Genomic DNA, 19,476 nt, shown 5'->3' with positions numbered 1-19,476 from the left:
CTAATAAGAAACTACAATTTATTCAAGTGTCAAACATCTTTTAAGTTATTCTATAGGGTTGGTCAAATCTACCCCATTCCATTTCACACCCCATTTAAGTCAAATTCAACATTTGGTCCAAATCCACTGTGTTCTTACTCGGCGGGGTAGGTTAAATCCAGAAGGTGACACATGTTTGTTTAATAAAGTCAGAATGGAAGATTTAGAGCTATAAAAGGGTAGTTGGGCTTCCTTAACTAAAGAACTGGAGACATTCGCTGGAGTTTTCTGACCTCAGTGTGAAGTGTACTTGAAAATTAGGTACCAGCCCAGAGAAGTTATAAAACAGAACAACATGCATGCTAAGCAGAAGGGGCAACGTGCTATAGATAGAGCCAAGCAGTCCCACGACCAAATTTACAGTGGTGCTCACAGTGCTGTGGCAAAGAAAGCAACCAGCAGAGTGAGATTAGACGTATTGACAAATAAAGCAGTACAAGGGATTGAGGCATCCAGAGTCAAGAGATAGAAAATGTAAGAGTAGTTGGCATTGAGGAGAATTCTCCAAGAGGACTGTGGCATACCTATGCGTGGTCCCCACAGAGGCAAATAACTTTATTCAATCATTCACAGAATGTGGTCATCATTGGCAAGACCAGCATATATTGCACATCCCCAAATTGCTCTTAAGAAGGTGGTGGTGAACAGCCTTCTTGGATGGTGTGGGGAAGGTATTCCCAAAGAACTACTGGGCTGACATTGAAGCAACCATGACATATTTCCAAATCAGGATGGTTTGTGATTTGGAAGTGACCATAGTGGTGGAGCCCTTATCCTTTTGGAGGTCACAAGTGCTTGAGGTACTATTGAAGGAGTCTTGGTGACCTGCTGCAGTACATCTTATAGATGGCACATACTGCTGTCACAGTGTGCTGGTTGCGAAGAATATAAATATAATGGAGGGGAGGCCAATCAAATGGGATGCATGGTGTTGAGCTTGTTGTTGGAGCTGCATTCATCCAGGCAAGTTGAGAGTATTCCATTACACTCCTGACTTGTGCCTTCTGGGTGGTGGATAAGATGTTGAGAGGCAGAATTCCTTACCTCTGACCTACATTTGTTGATGCAGTATTTAAGTGACTGGTCCAGTTAAGTTTCTAGTCACTGATGGTGGGGGATTTACTGACCATGAAGGAGGTAGTCACTATGTGGCACAACTATTTACCACTGACCTGCCTAGGCTTGGATGCTGTCTAGATCTTGCTGCATGAAAAAATCCAAATGGTACTAAATAATAGCAAATCAACAAATACAGGTCTGCCTTTATGATGGGGGAAAGATAATTGATGAAGAAGCTGAATATGGTGGGGCCTAGAACGTTATCCTAAGAAACCACTGCAGTGAATTCCTGAGGCAGAGATGTTTGGACCCCAAGAGCCGCAATCATCTTCTTTTGTGTTCGGTATGCCTCCATTCTGCTGACATTTCCCCACTGATTCTCATTGACTGAAATGTTATAAAGATGCCTTGGTGTCTAACTGGGTCAAATGCTGTTCATAAGTCAGAAAGAGTCATTCTCACCTCATCTGTTGAAATAAGCTTTCTGCCAAATGTCAGTCAAGATTGTAATGAGGACTGGAGCTGAGTAGACTCGGTACAACCCAAATAAATGGAGTCTCGGTGATCAGGCTACTGGTAAATAAGTACCACCTTACAGCACTGTTGACAACAATTTCATCACTTTCACGATGATTGAGAGTTGGCTGATAGGCCGGTAATTGGCTGGATTGGGTTTGTCCTGCTTTTTGTGGACAGAAAGTACCTCAGCAATTTTCCAGACTGTTGTTAGATGCCAATGTTGTGATTCTTCTGGAAGAACTTGATGAGGTGTGGAGCATAAGTCATCAGTACCATAACTAGAAAGTTGCTGGCCTTCCCATATCAATTGTGCTCAGCCATTTCTTGTATTCCATGGAGTGAATCAAATTAGTTGAAGACTAGTATCTGTGATAGTGGGGATTTCAGGAAGAGACCAGTACTTCTGGCTGAAGATGGCTGTAAACTTCAGCATTGTATTAGCCACTCATGCACTTCACTCTACCATTATGAAGATGAGGACATTGCCAGAGCCTTCTTCACCCATTACTTAATTTGTTGCCCACCACCATTCATGGCTGGACATGGCAGGATTGCCAAGCTTTTATCTGCTCTGTTGGTTGTGGGATCACTTGGCTCTGTCTATAGCATGTTGCTTTTTCTGTTTACCACGCATGTACTCCTGTTCTGTAACTTCTCTAGGTTGCACCTAATTTTCAAGTACACTTCTTGTTGCTCCTGGCATTTTCTTCTGTACCCATTGAACAGGGTTATTTGACTGCCTTGATAGTAATAGCAGGGTGAGAGATATGTTAGACCATGAGGTTACAGTTCATGGGGTGTACAACTCTGTTGTTGCTCATGGCACAAAGTGCCTCATGGATGGCCTGTTTAGATTTGCTATACCTGTTCTGAATCTATCCCATTTAGGACATTAGTAGTGTCATGCATAAATGAAGTTTGGCATTCTTAGTATTAACATGGGACTTCATCTCCACGAAGTCCAAGCAGTTGTTACTTCTACCAATTCTCTTATTGACTGATACATCTGTGATAGGTAGACTGGTGAGGACTGGGTCAACAGGTTTGTCCTTTATACTGGTTCGCTCTCCATCTGTCACAAGCCCAGACTTGCAGATATGTCTTAAAAGATTGGGCCAGCTTGGTCAATAGCAGTGCTAGTGAGGCACTGGTGGTGGACACTGAAATTCCCTAAACTATCCGTGTGTTTCTTCTAAGTGATGTTCTGCATGAAGGCATATTGATTCATTAGCTGAGGGAGGGCAATAGATGGTAATCCACAGGAGACTTACTTGACCTGATTACATGACTCAGTATGGAGTCTGGACTCAATGTTAAAAATTCCCAGAGCCCTCCTAATAGTATACTGCTGGGCCAACAACTCTGGTTGGCATGTCGAGCCAATGGGGCAAACCGTATCTGGGGACTTCCATGTAGCACTTGCTGGCAATTCCGGTGCCAAAGTCATGACAGATAGAATATTTACACTCTGTAATATAATCAGCCTTAAAGACTCTGAAATTTATATGGTTGCTTCTGTTCTATTTATCTGTGTCTGATTACAGAGGTTAACCATAACACATATTAGTAGGAATACATTTTTATATTTGTTGGCTTTTGGCATCTGCTGGTGCTTTTTTTTGCTGCTGTTCAAATTTATTCCTTTATTTTATTGTAAATACTATTGCGATAATGCTGTGTCATTGTTGTTTCTTTCTGCGTTGTTAGGTTAGAGACCATCCTCCGATTTCTACTGAGGGAAACACAGTGTTAAGACAGGCAGGACGTTACACCCAAACTAAAGAGAAAGCAAAACTCTTGTGTGCCTTGTGGAGGCTTATTGTTGCTGAGGTGACTGTGCCTTGAGGAACACTCACAGAAGAGTGGACTAATCAAAGAGGCTTCCATACTTGTTTGGTGCATCTTCTTCCTCTTGAGACGCCTATGAAGTCTTTTCTTACTTTTGGACTGCTTGGCTGATTATTCCTCTGATCCAGCAATGGCCAAACAAGGATCTGGCAGGAAAAACCCAGACATCGAACTTTTCATTAAGGTAAAATAAAGATGAAATTTTTAATAGAAAATTAGACAAAACCTTTCTCTGTGGTTGGGTCAAGAGTGTATTTTGATTTTTCATTCACAGTTTGTTCTTTAAATGTTACCATTTAATTAAGTAAAGATGTAGCTTTCGTCTTAAATTCTTTTCCAAAATCTGAATTGTGGCTTGATTTAGAATGACACTATATATCAATGAGTGTTAAAACAAACTGAAAAATTGTGTGAATAACACAAAAAATGATAGCTATTTTTCATTTAGGGGTGTTTAATGCCAAGCTTGAAATTTACTTCGCTTTCTGTAGGGCTGGAAACTAACAGCAGCCAGTAGGGAGTAAAATTGCTGTTCATGAGTGTTATGAAGCAAATTGAAGATTTGACAGGGTAAAGTGGAATGTTCACCTAGTTTCAGAATTTCTTGTTAAAAAAGTTTACTTATTTATTAGTCACAAGTAAGGATTACATTAACACTGCAATAAAGTTACAATGAAATTCCCCTAGCCTCCACAGTCCAGCTCCTTTTTGAGTCAATGCACCTAACCAGTACATTTCTCAGCTTGTGAAAGGAAACCAGAGCACCTGGAGCAAATCCACGCAGACATGGGGAGAACGTGCAAACTCCATACAGACAGTGACCCAAGACAGAAATCAAACTTGGGTCCCTAGCGCTGCAAGGCAGCAGTGCTAACCACTGTGCCACTGTGCTGCCCTTCAATTTTAAAAGGAACACAGAACCTGGCAAGTAAATATTGTTAAATTTGAACCAGATCTTGGGTCAAGGCAGGGGGATGGACTGACTCCTTGAACCCAAACAGGAGCCAAACCAATAATAAAACAGGAGAATATCTCATTGTGTTTCATTGCCTCAAATGTTTATAACTTAGCTGAGGTAACACTTCCCATAATATAATAACACTTTCCTGTCTTTTTCTATCATGTGTTAGGCATTGACTGCCCCTTGTTCTTTTCCAACTTAACAGTCCTTGTCAGCTTTCTAATTGCTTCAGTCTTCTTGTCCAAGATGCAACTTGAATTGATCAGATTTGTAAGACATGTATTGATCTTGTTTGCCTCAAAATAATATGCCTTTAGAAAAAGCATCACAATGGAGGATGTGGCTTCAACTAAATAAATCACTCCTGTCATTATATAATGTCCTAAAAGACTGTGTAGCTCTCACATATTACACACAAAACAATATGTAGTAAAGAATGTGCAAATCATTCCACCGAGGATTTCAGATGATGGCCTTGTTGCATGAACTGAACCTCAAGAAAAAGTTATTGCTTCAGCATTCTGAAAATTTGCTTTTGAGCTAGTATATGCCTGAAGCAATATTAGCGATAGCCACTTAATTGTTCATTTTTACCCCTATTTTGTTGTTTCGCATCTTGGAACATTTATGCTGCAGGTTTAGTACGAAGTGACTTCTAGATGTTAAGTTAGCAGTCTGAAGTCTAGAGTCACACCCTTAGCTGCCTCTCAAGTGAAGTAGAGGTGTCAACTGTGCTTCAATTGGAAACACTCTTTCTTGTGAGTTGCTAGTTCTGGGTTCAAATAACCCTCCAGGCCCTGAGCATAAAAATCAAGGCTGGCGCTTCAGTGCGATACCGAGAGAGTGCAGCACTGTTAGAGATGCCGTCTTTTGGATAAAATGTTAACTGGAGGCCCTGACTGCCTGCTTGAGTAAATATAACAGATCCCATCGTCACTTATCAGCAGGGGAGTTCTCCCCAGTGAGTTTGTCAATGTGTTTTCCCGAGTCAATATCATAAATTATCTGGTGATTATCACATTGCTGTTTGTGGAAGCTTGCTGTGTGCAAATTGGTTGCCATGCTTCCTATATTATAGTAGTGACTATGCTTCAAAAGTTAGTACTTTGAGACAGCTGATGGTCATGAAAAGTGCTATATAAATGCAACTCTTTCTCTTAAGAGGGTCAAGGATTCTCTGGACACGGTAAACCCACCAACCCTTAATTAATACTCTCCCCTTCTCACCCTCCAAATATGTACATTTCAAACTTTTGTGAGTCTGCTTTAAGAGTGCATCTAGGTGTGTGCAGTACAATAGGAGGCAAGCAAAACAGAATCTGCATTTAGCTTGGATTCTAACCAATATAAATGTACCCTCAAAGGACTAACAGGGTAAGAAACTCATTTCTAAACTCTGCTGATTATGTTCCGACAGTGTACGTTTGAGAAGTCATCAGTGAACTTTATCAGTCACTTCCTGATGGTGAAGTTTGGCTGTTACCCCTGTGATGAATGCCTTATCTGAAAAAAACAGTGGTGTCAGAAAATGAAGCTTCAAGCAGTTTGAAAATTAAATGCTATTTCAGATATAGACTAGCACAAGTCAAATGGCAAAAAAACTGTGAGAAATTCTGAGTGTTCAAATTCAAATATGCAGCAATGTATTTTCTCCACTCCTAAAAAGACATAAAAATAAATTGTTAGTGCCTCTGTTACAGTATTGGAGAGAGAGATTTAATAAGAAAATATTTATGAGTTGACATCACCAGCAATAATTCCCAACTCTTCAGTGAGATAATCGGTGAATTATTCATTTAGAAATTAATATTAAACTTTGCTGTATTTCTCAAACAGTATTAACTTCAGAACAAAAACAATATAGCACAGGAACAGGCCCTTTGTCCCACCAAGCCTGTGCCAATTTCTAATTCTTATTTAAACCCACTACGCATTGCCCATACATAGTTTCTAGCCCTCTGTTCGCTGTCTCTTCATGTGTCTATTAAGATATACCTTGAATATTGCCAACGTACCTGCTTCCACAACCTCTACTGGCAGCGCATTCCAGGCACCCATCACCCTCTGTGTGAAAAACTTTCCTAGCACATCTGCCCTAAACTTTCCCCTCTAACCTCGGACCTTTGCCCTCTTGTAGTTCACTTTTCCACCCTGGGAAAAAAAAGTAAGAGATTAAGTTTTAATAGGTTTTGTATTTTTAATGTGGAGAGGCTGGTGTTGGACTGGGGTGGGCACAATAAGAATTGGGCACAATAAGTTAAAGTCCAAGACCTGTTAGACTTTAACCTGGTGTTGTGAGACTTCTTAATGTATTTTTGAATTTCAAATGTCGTTACTAGTTACTGACTTTGATCATTGAATTGAGACCATTACTTAATCATTTTTACATCTTGCCTATTCCAAGCAATCTAACCCTTTAAAGAATTTGTGTACTATTTAAGAAACAGGGAGTCTGAAATGAAATTTTCAAGCGCTTGCAAATTTAATGCTTTTTAAGGTACATATTACCAATCTAAAAATCCTAAAGTCCTGGTTATAGTTTATTGACTTGGAAATGCTTCGGATCATCTTGATCTTGAAAAAAGAACTATATAAATGTCAGTTTTTTCCCATTACCTTTATAGCACTGCGAATAGTTAAATAGAGAGTTCAAACTAGACTGTTCCAGTCATCCCCTACGACTGAAGTTATAAAATCATCCTCAGTTTTCTCTTCAATGATGTATTCAACATAATGTTCAGTCTCTTTTATTATTCTTTTAAAAGACAATATTGTGGACTATTTTATTAAGAGTCTAATATTCTGCTATTTGTCTCTTACCCAGGCTGGTTTCGATGGAGAGAACATAGGAAACTGCCCCTTCTGCCAACGTCTCTTCATGGTTCTATGGCTGAAAGGAGTTGTCTTTAATGTAACGACGGTGGATATGAGAAAGTAAGGTCCAGAGAACTGGAGAGAGCATTTTTTGCTTTACTTTAGACTCTATTAGAAAACCTGTTGCCCTCTATGATTTGTGAGCAAGGGATGGCAGATTAAAAGGGGTGCCCTGTACTGCTCCAAAAGTGAGCCAAGGTGAATAGTTAGTATTCATTTACCTGGTGGCTCTTGTGTTTATTAAGGCCACAGTTAGTATAATTTTTAAGCTGCTCATATAGTCATGTTCGGATGATTCAAATTGTTGAGGAAATGTTTGACAACGCCCCGGCATTTGTGCATCATTGCAGCACAATTCAAACTTGCAATGAGAAAGTTATTTTAAAGGAACTGGAGTGAGTTTGCAGCTGGGCTTCACCCAGATTCCTTGGAACACAGCCTCCCACAGGACTGATAGCTTCCAGTGTTCATTCTGTTGTCCTGATTTCTAAAGGCCCTGACGATTGTTGCCTCATGGAGCACTGTTGTTCAGGGATTCTACAACTCAGGATTTTGAAATTAGGCATCTCTGAACATCGCTAGTCTCTGCAAACAGTCAGTGAGAGGAGACTTTTATTCTGTACCTAAGACAAAATGCCTCAGATAGTGACAGGGGAGGGAAATGGAGATCGAGGCTGGGAGCGTGTTAGTGGTGGGGTCAAATGGGATACCCAAGTTTTCCCTGCATGCCATCGAGTTTTAACTGTGTTGTTTATGCTTCTTGTCCTTGACAAACCCTAGCCTAGAAATCAGCTTGATTAAGAGGCTTGACTGCCAGGGAGGGCTCTGGAACAGGCTCCAGAAGCTCATCGAGCCAATCAGTGACCCTGGTGGGTTTGATCTGAAGTGATCCGATCCATGACCTCAGGAGACCAAGGGTTGGAGGGAGTTCAATTCCAAGATAAGGAGCTTCAGATATCTGATCCTGGATAATCCGATCTCTGACCATGGGGGTATTGTATATTTGTGGTTATGGTGGAGGAAGTGGGAGGGGGAGGAGAGTGGGGAGGGGGAGAGACTGGAAGCACTCCTCCTCCTTCTGGCAGTGCTGTACGTGCCATTTACCTCTCATCAAATTTCTCCACTCTTCCTTCCCAATGTCCACTCTCACAGGGCCCTGGAAATCTGTCAGCCACTGTTAAACTTGTAAAGCAAGTTAAATTGGAGGCCACTAGCCACATTAAAATATTTAAATGGTCAACACCTCTCCTGGAGAACATTAACTATTCCGCCTACTTTAGAATAGAGGTGAGCGGTTTAGAACAAAGAACAAAGAACAGTACAGCACAGGAACAGGCCCTTCTGTCCTCCAAGCCTGCGCCGCTCATGCGCCCAACTAGACCATTCATTTGTATCCCTCTATTCCCAGTCTGTTCATGTGGCAATCTAGATAAATCTTAAATGTTCCCAGCATGTCTGCCTCAGCCACCTTGCTTGGTGGTGCATTCCAGGCTCCCACCACCCTTTGTGTAAAATACATCCCCTCTGTGTAAAATGGGTCAAGGTCAGATTTTTTTTACTTTTCGCATTTGATCTGACTCTAATCTACCTTTCTTTGGATCTTAAAATTCACCCCACCTTAATCTTATTTCTACATTATGGTATAGAGTCATACAGTTGTACAGTGCAGAAAATCGAGTATATCAAGTCTGCGACAATAACTACCGTTAAAGCTACACTAGTCCCATTTTCCTGCACTTGGCCTATATCCTCAAATGTTATGATGTTTCAAATGCTCATCCAAATACTTTTTAAAGGTTATTATGTTCCCAGCCTCCACTACTTCCCCAGGCAGTGCATTCCAGATTCCCATCATCTTCTGGGTGAAAAAAACGTTTTCACAAATCATAGAATCATAGAATCCCTACAGTGCAGAAAGAGGCCATTTGGCCTATTAAGTTTGCACTGACAACAATCCCACCTAGACCCCACATACAGAAAGGATGTAATTGCATTGCAGAAGAGGTTTATGAGAATGTTGCCAAAACTGGAAGATTGCAGCTATGAGCAAAGACTGGATGGCTGAGATTGTTTTCCTTGGAACAGAGGAGGCTGAGGGGAGATTAGTTTCAGATGTACAAAGTTGTGAGGAGCATGGATAGGGTGGATGGGAAAGGCCTATTTACTTTAGCAGAGAGGTCAGAGATGAGGGGTCATAGATAGAAAATGATTGGTAGAAAGATTAGAGGGGAGATAAGGAAAACCTTCTTCACCTAGGGGGTTGCAGGGACCTGGAACTCGCTGCCTGAGGAGGGCTGTAGTATTTGGACATGCACCTTAAGTGTCCTAACTTGCAGGGGTGGATATGGGACTGGGATGGATTGTTTGCTTTTCAGCTGGTGCAGACACGATGAGCCAAGTGATCTCTTTCTATGCCATAAATTTTCTATGATTCTAATTTATTCAGTTCATAAAAGTCTCCCATTAAAATATTTTTTTTGTTTTCACATGTCCTTCCTAACTCTTTAAACATTCTGGGGGGCATAATGATATAGTTACTGGTTTAGTAACCCTGAGACCCAGGGTAATGCTCTGGGGGCCTGGATTCAAATCCCACCACAGCAGACAGCGAAATTTGAATTAAATTTCATAAAAATCTGGAAGTAAAATTTTATCCTGCTAATCTCTCTAACCTACACATCCCGGGACACTAAGGGGCAATTTAGCATGGCCAATGAACCTAACCCACACATCTTTGGACTGTGGGGGGAAACTGAAAACACACGCAGACGCAGGGAAACTCCACATGGACAGTGACCCAAGCCAAATCAAACCTGGGTCCCTGGAGCTGTGAGGCAGCAGAGCTAACCACTGTGCCATCGTGCTGCCTTCTGAATCTTTTGCCCTGACACTAAAACTGTACCCCCTTGTAATTGTCCATTCAACCAAGAGGAACAGCTGCTTCCTATTAACCCTGTCCATATACACCTGTCCCTGTCCATATAACCCTGACCTTATACACCACAATCATGTTCCCCATCAGCCTTCTCTGCTCTAGAGAAAACAATCCAAATCAATCCAGTCTCTCCTTATAGCTAAGATACTCCATCCCAGGCAACATCCTAGTGAATCTCCTTTGTACCCCTCTGGAACAATGACATCCTTCCAATAGTGAGGTGACCGGGACTGCACATAGTACCCCAGCTGTGGCCTAACCATCATTCTGTACAGCTCCAACACTACCCCCTTCCTCTTGTACTCTGTGCCATGACTGATAAAAGCAAGTGTCCTGTCTGCCTTTTTAACTATCCTAATCACATGTTCTGTTGCCTTCAGGGATCTGTGAATAAATACCCCAAGATTCATCCGTCCCTCTAAGCTTCCTAGTGGCCTGTCACTCATAAAATATTCCCTTGTCTAGTTATTTCTTCTAAAGTGCATCACCTCCCACTTATCAGAGTTAAACACCATCTGTCACTCCTCTGTCCATCAGACCCACCCATCTATATCTTCCTGTAACCTATGACCTTTCTCTTCACTATTAACTACCTTACCAATCTTGAAAGCTTGCCTATCATTCCCACACACTAACATCTATATCATTTATGTATATAATAAACAATAAGGGTCTTAGCACTGAACCTTGAAGACCAGCCTGCAGTCACTCAAACAACTTTCTACCATCACCCTTTGTTTCCTATCACTAAGCTAGTTTTAGATCCATCTCACCAAGTTTCCCTAATCCTATGCACTCCAACCTTCTCAATCTGTCTCAGTGAGATCTTGTCAAAAGCTTTACTAAAATCATAGATTCCTACAGTGCAGAAGGAAGCCATTTCGCCCATTGAGTCTGCACCAACCACAATCCATATAAACTACATCAACTGAACTTCCCTCATCCACACACTCAATCACATCTTTGAAAAATGCTTTCATAATCATAGACTACTACAGCGTAGAAGATGCCCTTCAGTCTATTGAGTCCGCACTGATGCATGAAAGGTCCTGACCTCCCACCGAATCCCACTTGCCAGCTTTTGACCCATAGCCTTGAATATTATGGTGTGCCAAGTACTCATCCAGGTACTTTCTAAAGGATGTGAGACGTCTGTTGTAGGTAAAATGTTAGAATCTGTCATTCAGGAGGAAATTGCAAGGCATCTTGAAGGGAATTGCTTGATAGAGCAGACGCAGCACGGTTTCATTAAAGGGAAGTCGTGTCTGACAAATTTACTGGAGTTCTATGAGGATGTGTCTAGGGCAGTGGATAGAGGAGAGCCGGTGGATGTAGTCTTTCTAGATTTTCAGAAGACGTTTGACAAAGTACCTCACAAGAGGTTATTGCAGAAGGTCGAGGGACATGGAGTTGGGGGTAGGGTGTTAGCGTGGATAGAGGATTGGTTGCCAAATAGGAGGCAGAGAGTGGGGGTCAACGGGTGCTATTCGGATTGGTGGATGGTGACTAGTGGAGTGCCCCAGGGGTCGGTGCTGGGGCCTCAGCTATTCACCATGTATATAGATGATCTGGAGGAGGGAACCGAGTGTAGGGTGTCGAAATTTGCTGATGACACCAAGATTGGGGGAACGGCAAATTGTGCGGAGGGTGTGGAGAGTCTGCAGAAGGATCGAGATAGGCTGGGCGAATGGGCCAGGAACTGGCAAATGGAATTTAATGTTGGCAAATGTGAGGTGGTCCACTTTGGTAGGAAGAATGGTAGGAAGGACTATTACTTACGGGGCGAAAAACTGCAGCAGGCGACGGTGCAGAGGGACCTCGGGGTCCTTGTGCATGAGTCGCAAAAACCCAGCTTGCAGGTGCAGCAGGTGGTCAGGAAGGCGAATGGGATGCTGGCCTTCATAGCGAGGGGGATTGAATATAAAAGTAGGGAGGTCTTGCTGCAGCTGTACAGGGCATTGGTGAGGCCGCAGCTGGAGTACTGTGTGCAGTTTTGGGCGCCACACCTGCGCAAAGATATTTTGGCCTTGGAGGGAGTGCAGAGGAGGTTTACTAGGCTGATACCGGAGTTGAGGGGGTTGAGCTATGAGGAGAGGCTGAATAAACTAGGCTTGTACTCGTTAGAGTTTAGAAGAATGAGGGGAGATCTCATTGAGATGTATAAGATGATGAATGGGATGGATAGGATAGAGGTGGAGAGACTCTTCCCGCTCAAAAAAGACAGTAGGACTAGGGGGCACAGCCTCAAGATAAAGGGGGGGCGGTTTAGAATGGAGTTGAGGAGGAACTTCTTCACTCAAAGGGTGGTGAATCTCTGGAATTCTCTGCCCGTTGAAGTGGTGGAGGCTGCCTCGCTAAATATTTTTAAGACGCGGGTTGATGGGTTCTTGATAAGAGAGGGGATTAAGGGTTATGGGGAGAGGGTGGGAAAGTGGAACTGAGCAGCGACAGATCAGCCATGATCTTATTGAATGGCGGGGCAGGCTCGAAGGGCTAGATGGCCTACTCCTGCTCCTATTTCTCATGTTCTTATGTTCTTATCCCACCTCCATCATCCTGCCAGGCAGTGCATTCCAGACTGTCACTACTTCTGTGTAAAGACGTTTTTTCTTAAATCCCCCCTAAACCTCCCACCCATCAATTACACATCGGCACTGTACAACTGTATGACTCTATAACATAATGTAGAAATAATATTAAGGTGGGATGAACTTTAAAATTCAAAAGAGGGTAGAATAGAGTCAGGTCAAATGTGAAAATTAAAAAAAATCTGAACCAGACCTAAACATGCCCACCTCTGTTTTAAAGTAGGTGGAATAGTTAGTGTAGGTAGCTGATGTTCTCCAGGAGATGTGTTGACCACTTATATATTTTAATGTGGCTCGTGGCCTCCGACTTAACTTGTTTCCCACCATCCTCTGGGTGAAAAAATGTTTTCTCAAATCATAGAATCATAGAATCCCTACAGTGCAGAAAGAGACCATTTGGCCTATTGAGTCTGCACCGATTACAATCCCACCCATCACTTTTAACTTGTATCCCCTTGTAACTGGCCCTTCAACTAAGGAGAACAGCTGCTCCTATCCACCCTGTCTATAGTGAATAGGCTATCCAATGTGTTAGGCATGATGTCCCTCTGACAAAGCCATGCTAACGCTCCCTAATTAGCCCGTGCCTTTCCAAATGGCGATTCGTTCTCTCTTTCAGAATTTTCTCCAAAGGTTTCCCTACCACAAACGTGAGACTCACTGGTCTGTAATTTCATGGTTCATCTCCACTATCCTTCTTGAAAAGTGGAACCACATTAGCTGTCCTGCAGTTCTCTGGCACTCTCCCCGCAGCCAGAGAGGAGTTAAAAAATTATTTCTGAACCCTTACATTTTTCTGCCTGACCTTCAACAGCAACCTGGGATGCAATTTATCAGGGCCTGGGGTTTTGTCCATTTTTAAACCCATCAGAGCATTTCTTATGTCAAAATATGCAAGTTCCTCGTGGTCCCTTTTCCTGAATTCTGTACCTACATTCTCCTTTTCCTGAGTGAAGACCAATAAGAAGTATTCATTGAATACCCTTCTACTGTCCTGCAGTTTCACACACACATTTCCCCCTTGGTCACTAGTAGGCCCTCCTCTTTCCCTGGTTAACCTCTTTCCCTTAATGTACTTGTAAAATATCTTAGGGTTTTCCCTAATCTTGTTCGCATGCTCCTTTTCACTCTGCTAATTGCTTTCTTAAGTTCCCTCTTGCACTTTCTAAATTCTTCTCGGGTCGCAGCTGAATTGCTCCCTTTGGACTTGCTAAAAGCCTTTCTCTTCTTCCTTATCTAGTCTTGAATTGTCCTAGACATCCAGGGTTCTCTGAACTTATACTGTACCTACATTTCTCCCTGTACAGAACTCTCCCCAGTTCCTTTTTGTATGCTCCCCCACATGCTTCCACCATAGACTTTCCTATAAGGAACGTGTCCCAGTCAACCTTGGTCAGATCCTACCTCTTTTCTAATAAAATAAAATGTTGCAATCATGTATTTCCATTATTTTACTGACAACAGTTCTAAACCTCACAGGAGACCAGAAGAATTGAAAGCTCTGGCCCCGGGCACCAATCCGCCATTTCTTCTCTTCAATGGAGAGCTGAAAACTGACTTCATCAAGATTGAAGAGTTTCTCGAGGAAACACTTGCTCCACCCAGGTATAAAGTATAGACCATATTAGAAATGTTGCTGTAACTATGAAAAAGTAACTTCAGTTCATAGAATCATAGAACCTTACAGTGCAGAAAGAGGCCCTTCGGCCCATTGAGTCTGCACTGAACACAATCCCACCCAGACCCTACCCCCATATCCCTACATATTATACCCACTAATCCCTCTAACCTACGCATCCCTGGACACTAAGGGGCAATTTCTAAGCATGGCCAATCAACCCAACCCACACATCTTTGGACTCAAGTTCAGTTATCTAGACCAGTAAATTCCTCCTCGATGGTGTGGGCAATGATTGAGAGGTGAAACATTGGGATACAAGAGGGGCAAATGGCAAGAACGGAAACTAGAGATCAAAGATGTCGGGAAATAGAGGTCGATTTAAATAACCTGTATTTGTATTGTTGATATTAGGAAAAATGTATAGCTTTTAGTAAGTTTACTTACGTGGTTCTGTATTTGAAAGGGTTAATGACTTCAGTTTGGTTCAGGTGCCTATGTGGTAATGTGAGTTTACAACAGGAAAGCAAGCAGGTTTTTAAGGACAACTAGACTGTTGCTTAGCAACCAGGAGCCAATCAGGTTGGAAACAACTTTTGCATCTGGGAACCAGGAGAAGCTGCTCAGAACCAGGGAGTGAGAAAAGAAATGAACTTCACATTAACTGTGCGCTTACTAAGAATATTAGAATATAAGATATCTCTTGTAACTTGTGTTATCTTTATAAATCCGTGTACATCGATAAAGGTGTACAGTTGAGGTGAAATGGTAGTGTATAATAGTTCATTCTGCTTGTTTAATAAATGTTGAAAGTTAATCAGCAGACCTGCAACTCTGTTCATTCACGTATCGAAACAAAAGATGTTTCGATCTATGGAGTCAGGGTCTTGCTCCCTGGGACCTTTTGGAAAGGCCTCAAACTCAGAGTTAGAATTGGTGACTTTGGGTGGTTCCAACTTAATTGGCTGGATAGTTACCCAGGAAATGTTGGACAGGAAAAGACACGGGCCAAAATTCTTTACTCTCCTCCTCTTGGCAGGTTCTGAAGCAAGAGATGGGGTCAGTGGTGGGGTGGAAGGGGGGTGGGGAGGTCAGGGGTGGGGGTAGGGGTCAGTGGTGGGGGGGTGGTGGGGGGTTGGGGTGGTTGGGGTGGGGTGGTGGGTGGGAAAGTTGACATGGGTTTCCCCCTTTGTTCATACCTGGTTGTGATTTCATCCTGGGACAGGCAGGGTTTTAGACAGGAAGCCCACCCCTCCCCGATAAGGCCAGTTAATTGGCACTGAAGAACCTTCTCCCCCAATTTTTAGGGGAGTTTTTTGGGGGTGGGGGGAAGGCCAGAAAAAACAAAATTCGATCTCAGACAGGAAGGTTGGTAGTTGGGGGTCGGGCACCTCCATAAGAAGCCCCCTTCTGACTTGGAAGCACACTCCCCTGAAGATCCAGTAACCTCTGGACCTCCCTCACCACCAAACCTATTCCTTGAGACCCAACTGTCCCCCTTCATGTACTTTCAGGCCTTCTCCGCCCTCTGTGCCCTGGGACCTCGGCTCTTCTCTGGGTTCTGTGGACTTTGTTCCAGTAAAAAGTCTGACAACACCAGGTTTTAGTCCAATCGATTTATTTGATAGTAAACTCACAAGCTTTCGAGGGGACTGCCTCTTCGTCAGGTGAATGGAGAGTTCTGGCCTCGTACAGAGCATGTAAAGCACAGACAATTTAGAGATTACTGATTAGAATGCGAATCTTTACACCTAACCTGCTGTTCAAGTCTTAAAGTGGCCGACAATGTGAGTGGAAGGAGCACTGATCACAGGTTAAAGAGATGTGTATTGTCTCCAGACAGCACAGTGAGTGAGGTTTTGCAAACCCAGGCAAGTCACGGGGGTTACAGATAGTGTGACATGAACCCAAGATCCCTGTTGAGACCGTCCTCATGTGTGCGGAACTTGGCTATCAGTCTCTGCTCAGCGACTCTGCGCTGTCGTATGTCGTGAAGGCTGCCTTGGAGAATGCTTACCCGAAGGTCAGAGGCTGAATGCCCGTGACCACTGAAGTGTTCGCCAACAGGAAGGGAACAGTCTTGCCTGGTGATTGTTGAGCGATGTTCATTCATCCGTTGTCGTAGCGTCTGCATGGTCTCCCCAATGTACCATGCTTCGGGACATCCTTTCTTGCAACGTGTCAGGTAGACAATGTTGGCCGAGTTGCAAGAGTATTTACCCTGTACCTGGTGGATGGTATTCTCACGTGTGATGATGGTATCCATGTCGATGATCCGGCATGTCTTGCAGAGGTTGCTGTGACAGGGTTGTGTGGTATTGTGGTCACTGTTCTCCTGAAGGCTGGGTAGTTTGCTGCGAACAATGGTCTGTTTGAGGTTGTGTGGTTGTCTGAAGGCAAGAAGTGGGGGTGTGGGGATAGCCCTGGCGAGATATTCGTCTTCATCAATGATATGTTGAAGACTCCGGAGAAGATGTCGTAACCACCGTGACTTGCCTGGGTTTGCAAAACCTCACTCACTGTGCTGTCTGGAGACAATACACATCTCTTTAACCTGTGATCAGTGCTCCTTCCACTCACATTGTCGGCCACTTTAAGACTTGAACAGCAGGTTAGGTGTAAAGATTCGCATTCTAATCAGTAATCTCTACACTGTCTGTGCTTTATATGCTCTGTCTGAGGCCAGAACTCTCCATTCACCTGACGAAGAGGCAGTCCCCTCGAAAGCTTGTGAGTTTACTATCAAATAAATCGGTTGGACTAAAACCTGGTGTTGTCAGACGTTTTACTGTGTTCACACCAGTCCAACGCCGGCACATCCACATCATGACTTTGTTCCAGGCAGCTGCTTGTGACTTCTCTTTTGGCCACTGTAGTGCTGTGCCTAGAGGGACTAGCGAGTTGCTGGCCAATCTGACTGACTGAGGTGGGGTTTCCTTCTAACTGAGTCTAGAAATCCTGCCTTATGCCAATCAACATTTGTTGAGAGCACGATGTGGCAGTGGGGGTGCTGGAGTCAGAGACGTGTTACTTAAAAATCCAAAATATTCGGGCACCGGTCAACACCTATGTAACTAGGTAACTGACTCCCAAATCATACACATTGACTTCCCCCAACTCACCTCCTGACATACCTGACTATCCCCATGAACCCCCTTAGCAGGGATGGGTGGGCTTCCTGTCTAAGACCGTGCCCACCCCAGAATGAAATCACAACCCAATTTATCAAATCCCACCTGAGCCAACCCAACTCTCCATTGGCCTGACCCAATTATCCCTAGATCTATCTGTCCATTCACTACCTATCCTATTGCCATCCTACCCACCTACCAAACTACCCCTCTGCTATCTGGACATCTTACCTACCTTCCTGCTACCCTACTCACTTCCCACTCTGCCCTTTTACTCATCCAACACCCTTACCCACACCAACTTCTTATCCGCCTAGGTTGTATTCATTTACCTTGTCTCCGTGGCTGTTTTTAAAATAGCTTTGGGATTTTTTAACTCTTTACTTATCGGAATATGGAAGCTAGTGCAGTTTAAAAAAAGGGGTTTATTTTCTGCACAGGTTCTCTGTGTTCCAGTGGTGAGATTTGCGCCACTGGATTAGATGTGAAAAATTCTCTTTTGGAAGACCATCCTGAAATGTCGGTAGAGGAATGAACAGCGTTGAAAATAAGGGCCGCGATTCTCCCAGAAGTGCTGAATTGGCGGGAAAACTATTCTAAATCCAGGCTGTTTTGTCAGTTCAACTTCTCACTCAAATCTCCCACACTGGGCACTGAAGAGGTCACAATCGTGAATATCATTTAAAACCCAGGAGGGTGGGGGCTATTCGCACTGGAGTCTGACAGCTCTGGAAATCTGCGCCTGTGCAGTGGCCCCGATCTGTCAGTTTTCCTGTTTGCTGGCCAGCCTGGACCCCCCCCCACATGCTGCCCTCCAGCCTCCTCCCACAGCCTGATTGCTGCCAATTCCTGAGCCAGGCCTTAGTCCCCTGCCCCAGAGTACCCCAAAGTCCAGCCCATCACCCCCCCCTCACCCCGGCAGACCCCACCCCTCCCCCGCTAGCCCCCTCGGGGTCAGACACCCGCAGGAGGCAGGCCCCACCCCCCAGCTTCACCTATCATCCCTAGGCCCTGCCCACAATAGGCCTCAACTCCTTGGCACTGCCCCGGCCCAATGGGCAGTGCCAAGGTGCCCCTTGGGCATGGGCACTTTGCCCCTTGGGCAGTGCCAGGGGCACAGGCTGGCACTACCAGGGTGCCCATGCCGAGCGAGCACAACCACCCCGCTGCGTGACCCCCTGGGGGGCCTGGATTGCCCCTCTTTGTTCCGACGGGATCTCCCAGTGGTCCCCTGAATATGGGGAGGTACCCTAAACCCCACTGGAATGAAGTATCCCTGGCTGGATGGGAGATGTAATTGGGACCGCTAAGTTCCCGATAATGAAACGTAAAAGAACTTTAAAACATATTAGAAAAAGATCCAAGTTACTAACCTGTCTTCCTGCCAGTTTGCAGTGTGGTCTGGCCTACAATTGTTCGCCGGCTCTGGGAGATGCGCGTGCATTCCAGGCGCATGTGCAAGTTCTGGAACAAGGCCAGCGACGCACATCTCCCATTCCAACCCGCCAGATAAGTTGCTGGTGGGGTTGGGAGAATCGCGGCTAAGGTTTCTGGTCCTGCTCGGAAGATCTGGTCCATATGTTTGGTTATATATTTATAGAGTGTATTTCTTACCTATCCAACTCAAAGCATTGAATACAATGAACACTAGTTATTGTTATAATGTAGGCCATAGGTTTTAACTTGGCTTCTCCTTCCACACTTTAAGATTTGATATGATTTGATTTGATTTATTAGTGTCACATGTATTAACATACCGTGAAAAGCATTGATTCTTGTGCGCTGTACAGACAAAACATACCGCTCATAGAGAAGGAAACGAGAGAGTGCAGAATGTAGTGTTACAGTCATAGATAGGGTGTTGAGAAGGATCAACTTAATGCAAGTTAAGTCCATTCAAAAGT

The 19,476-nt window shown here is 43.9% G+C and overlaps 1 protein-coding gene across 7 annotated transcripts in view; it reads left to right on the top strand.

Moving 5' to 3' along the window:
* The window catches only part of LOC145342293 (chloride intracellular channel protein 2-like), a 54,612-nt gene that overhangs the window by 19,434 nt on the left and 15,702 nt on the right, over positions 1-19,476 (top strand). For 5 of the 7 annotated variants that reach the window (XM_080187741.1, XM_080187738.1, XM_080187740.1 and 2 more), the window contains 3 exons: positions 3,325-3,649; positions 7,251-7,360; positions 14,303-14,428. In XM_080187741.1, the coding sequence (XP_080043867.1) occupies positions 3,596-3,649; positions 7,251-7,360; positions 14,303-14,428 (290 nt within the window). In that variant the 5' untranslated portion in view covers positions 3,325-3,595. Of the gene's footprint in view, positions 1-3,070; positions 3,088-3,142; positions 3,164-3,324; positions 3,650-7,250; positions 7,361-14,302; positions 14,429-19,476 lie in introns of those variants that run through there. The other 2 variants (XM_080187744.1, XM_080187742.1) reach the window with 2 other exon arrangements.

Source organism: Carcharhinus amblyrhynchos, chromosome 4 (assembly GCF_965287045.1).
Source record: "Carcharhinus amblyrhynchos chromosome 4, sCarAmb.v2.hapA, whole genome shotgun sequence".
Classification (NCBI taxonomy): Eukaryota; Metazoa; Chordata; class Chondrichthyes; order Carcharhiniformes; family Carcharhinidae; genus Carcharhinus; species Carcharhinus amblyrhynchos.
Note: the sequence above shows the minus strand (reverse complement) of the source record. Positions and strands in the feature narration are given on the sequence as shown.